Here is a 3,856-nt window from a genome sequence, read left to right as displayed (position 1 = left end):
ATATTTAAAAGTTTATTATCACACACACACATATATATATATATATATATATATATATATACATATATATAATCGTGTAAATATATATATTACCTTTTCTTTTCAACTGTGAAAGTACGGAAACCTTTTAACTTAACTGTTGAAAGTTACACACAGGTTAAAGTTCACAGCTTTCGTCGTTCCATAAGTACCAGCTTGTCAATAGTCTTAGTCATCATTCAGTAGCTCCATCTATAGAATGCGTAATTACAGACACACACACACACATATATATATATATATATATATATATGCATACGTACACCCTTCATTTATGTGATTAAATTATATTTTAAGAATAAAATGAAAACACAGCAGTTTGCACTAACAAGGAGTGTTAAGAATACCCTATAAACAAGTAAAAATGCACTGAGTAACGTATTTTTCAAAGTAGGGTGGCGGCCCAGAATATACTACCTGTCATTCCTGCAAATAATGAGATTAAATATTCTCGTTAACAGTGCTGCTTAATATAAACCTATAAATTACGATTCAAGGTTTCACTTCAAGATAGATATATGTAACGAATCCTCAATCCCCTTCCCAAAATGTTCTCTGTGTATGTTTTAAATTTTGAAAACTAATTTAAGTTATTTATTAGTCTTTAAGATATAAAATGACTGGAATATTATTTCACTAGACTTGCTATTTTAATTATTACAAAACTATATTATTTTAACTTTCAGAAAACGCAAACCGATGTATTTCATGAAGCTGAAACTGGCGTCTTTGTAAAACATGGTAAAAATGCAAGATTTATACATTTAATGACCAATACGCGGCTATGCTTAATTTTAAAAAAGACAAATAGAAATAAAAAGAGAGATAATGTAAATTAATATTCTCTATAGACCTAGTACAGTGTATCATGAATTTTATATTATTATAACTACTATGAATTTCGCGCAAAGCTACACGAGAGCTATCTGCGCTAGCCATCCCTAATTTAGCAGTGAAAAACTAGAGGGAAGGCAGCTTGTCATCACCACCTACCGCCAGTTCTTGGGCTACTCTTTTACCAGCGAATAGTGGGATTGACCGTCACGTTATAACGCTCTTACGGCTGAATAGCTGAGTATGTTTGGTGGGACGGGGATTCGAACCCGCGACCCAAAGATTGCGAGTCGAGCTATTTAATCACCTGGTTATGCCAGGCCTGCCCCCAGTGACACAGCGGTATTTCTGCGTACTTACAAAGCTAGAATCCGGGTTTCGATACCTGTGGTGGCCAGAGCACAGATAGTTCATTGTGTAATTTTGTGCTTAATTACAAACAAACAAATGCCAGGCCTAAGATTTGTATTTAAACTAATCTTTAGACAAGGCTACTTATTTGCATTTTTTACGTTGTTGGAATATTATATACATCTACTGTATATAAAAAGCGAGAGAGAAAGAGAGAGTGAGACACATCTTAATGCAATTCACATTATGCATATCAGCATTCAGGAAAGATAGAGGATCGCTTTTGTTTTAGAAATATTTTTTATTATTCTTAACTGATTATTAGTTTCAGAGCTTATGATTGAATTTTAAAATTACAATTTTTTTTCTAATTTGTTTACATAATTCCAATCACTCATAAAATGACGAAAATTTTCATTCAATAAATGACCAAAGGTAGATACACATTATGGTGAGAATTGAACTTTTAATAATTGTTGATCTTTGCTTCAATGACTATTTTGATAATTTACATCTTTTACATCTCTCAGTCGATATTTTATTATTTTTTTTAAAAAGGAGTTCTACTTATATTCTGTTATGGTTTTGTTTACCTATGAAAACATAGCCATCGGAACACCCTTTAAACATCAAGAAAATGTAGCCATAGGAGTACACACATATAAAAAAATCTAGAGAACAAAGCCTTAGGAACACCCTTAAAGCATCTGGAGAAAGTAGCCATAGGAGCAACCTCAAAACATCTAGAAAACATAGCCATAGGAGCACCTCTAAAACATCTAGAGAACAAAACCGTAGCAGCACCCTTAAAGCATCTGGAGAAAGTAGCCATAGGAGCAACCTCAAAACATCTAGAAAACATAGCTATAGGAGCACCTATAAAACATCCAGAAGACAAAGCCACAGCAGCACCCTTAAAGCACCTAGAGAACAAAGCCGAAGGAACATCCTTAACACATCTAGAGAACAAAGCCATAGGAGCACCTCTAAAACATCCAGAAGACAAAGCCACAGCAGCACCCTTAAAGCACCTAGAGAAAGTAGCCATAGGAGCAGCCTCAAAACATCTAGAGAACAAAACCGTAGCAGCACCCTTAAAGCATCTACAGAAAGTAGCCATAGGAGCAACCTCAAACATAGCCATAGGAGCACCTCTAAAACATCCAGAAGACAAAGCCACAGCAGCACCCTTAAAGCATCTAGAGAACAAAGCCGAAGGAACACCCTTGACACATCTAGAGAACAAAGCTCAGGGAGCACTTCTAAAGCATTTAAATAACGAAGAACATTAAGAGAATGTGTTCCATTAATATTTTAGGTGTATTTTAATATCACGACATTGTGTTTCATTGATACTTAGCGGTCGTTAATTTAAAACATCAAGAGAATGTGTTCACTTGACGTAATGTAATCTTTTATTGTAAAAGACCAAGAGAACATGTTCTTTCAGTATGTAATGGTCTTTTAATTTATAACATCAGTAAATTTTGTTCTCAACATAGTCTTTCATTTTAAAACAGGAACAGGATATTTTCCATTTATGTATGATGGTTCTTTATTTTAAAACAGAAACAGGATATTTTCCATCTATATATATGGTGGTCCTTTATTTTAACACATCAACAGAATGTGTTCTATCGATACAAATTGGTGTGTTATATTAAAACATCAACAGAATGAGTCCTATCTATATGTAGTGGTGTGTTATTTTAACACATCAACAGAATGTGTCCTATCTATATTTAGTGGTGTGTTATTTTAAAACATCAACAGAATGTGTTCTATCAATATGTAATGGTGTATTATTTTAACACATCAACAGAATGTGTCCTATCTATATTTAGTGGTGTGTTATTTTAACACATCAACAGAATGTGTCCTATCTATATGTAGTGGTGTGTTATTTTAACACATCAACAGAATGTGTCCTATCTATATGTAGTGGTGTGTTATTTTAACACATCAACAGAATGTGTTCTATCGATATGTAGTGGTGTGTTATTTTAAACATCAACAGAATGTGTTCTATCGATATGTAGTGGTGTGTTATTTTAAAACATCAACAGAATGTGTTCTATCGATATGTAGTGGTGTGTTATTTTAACACATCAACAGAAGGTGTTTGTCAGATACTTACTTATTTTTTAGTATATGTATATAGTTAGTTACGTATATGGATGTATTGGGCTAAGGATTCTTCTACAGTAGGTGTCTGTGACTTGTTGGCGATAAGATGACAAAATAAACAAAAAACACGCACTCCACTTGCTTTTCTATAATTATATTCAATACAAGTTAAATATATGTGCAACAATTCTTTACACTATGTACATCATAGTTTTATCTTAATTTCTGTACAGTTCTCTTCCTTCTTGTCAAAAGTCCACTTTGGCCAATTCAATTGCTTTAAAATTCAGTTGACAAGCTGTACCATTTTTCTTTTAAAACTATGAGTGTATAATCCACTTATTCTTTTTCTTCTCTCTTTTTTCTCACAACAGTATCAGGGTATAATTCACTTATGTTGCCTCGTTGAGTTACCGTAGTTGTAACTTGAGCGTCCGATACTCGTTTGCTGTCTATCTGCTGTTCCCGCTTTTCTCACACTATGTATTAGGTCGTCAAGAAATTA

General features: G+C 33.4%; 1 protein-coding gene and 1 long non-coding RNA gene across 2 annotated transcripts in view; one reads left to right on the top strand and one right to left on the bottom strand.

Moving 5' to 3' along the window:
- The window catches only part of LOC111083585, a 5,502-nt gene extending 5,242 nt beyond the window's left edge, over positions 1-260 (bottom strand). Inside the window, exon 1 of the long non-coding RNA XR_002609117.1 lies at positions 94-260. This is a non-coding gene — a long non-coding RNA (uncharacterized LOC111083585). The remainder of the gene's footprint in view (positions 1-93) is intronic.
- Positions 261-1,649: 1,389 nt separating this feature from the next.
- On the top strand, positions 1,650-2,516 carry LOC106476284. Its single transcript, XM_013936948.1, has 2 exons — positions 1,650-1,659; positions 1,900-2,516. Exons 1-2 carry the CDS (start codon positions 1,650-1,652, stop codon positions 2,514-2,516), a joined length of 627 nt encoding a protein of 208 aa, XP_013792402.1.
- The last annotated feature ends 1,340 nt before the right edge of the window (positions 2,517-3,856 follow it).

This window comes from Limulus polyphemus, unplaced genomic scaffold (assembly GCF_000517525.1).
Source record: "Limulus polyphemus unplaced genomic scaffold, Limulus_polyphemus-2.1.2 Scaffold10191, whole genome shotgun sequence".
In the NCBI taxonomy this organism is placed as follows: Eukaryota; Metazoa; Arthropoda; class Merostomata; order Xiphosura; family Limulidae; genus Limulus; species Limulus polyphemus.
The sequence above is the reverse complement of the archived record's forward strand: the minus strand, read 5'-3'. Positions and strand labels throughout refer to the sequence as shown.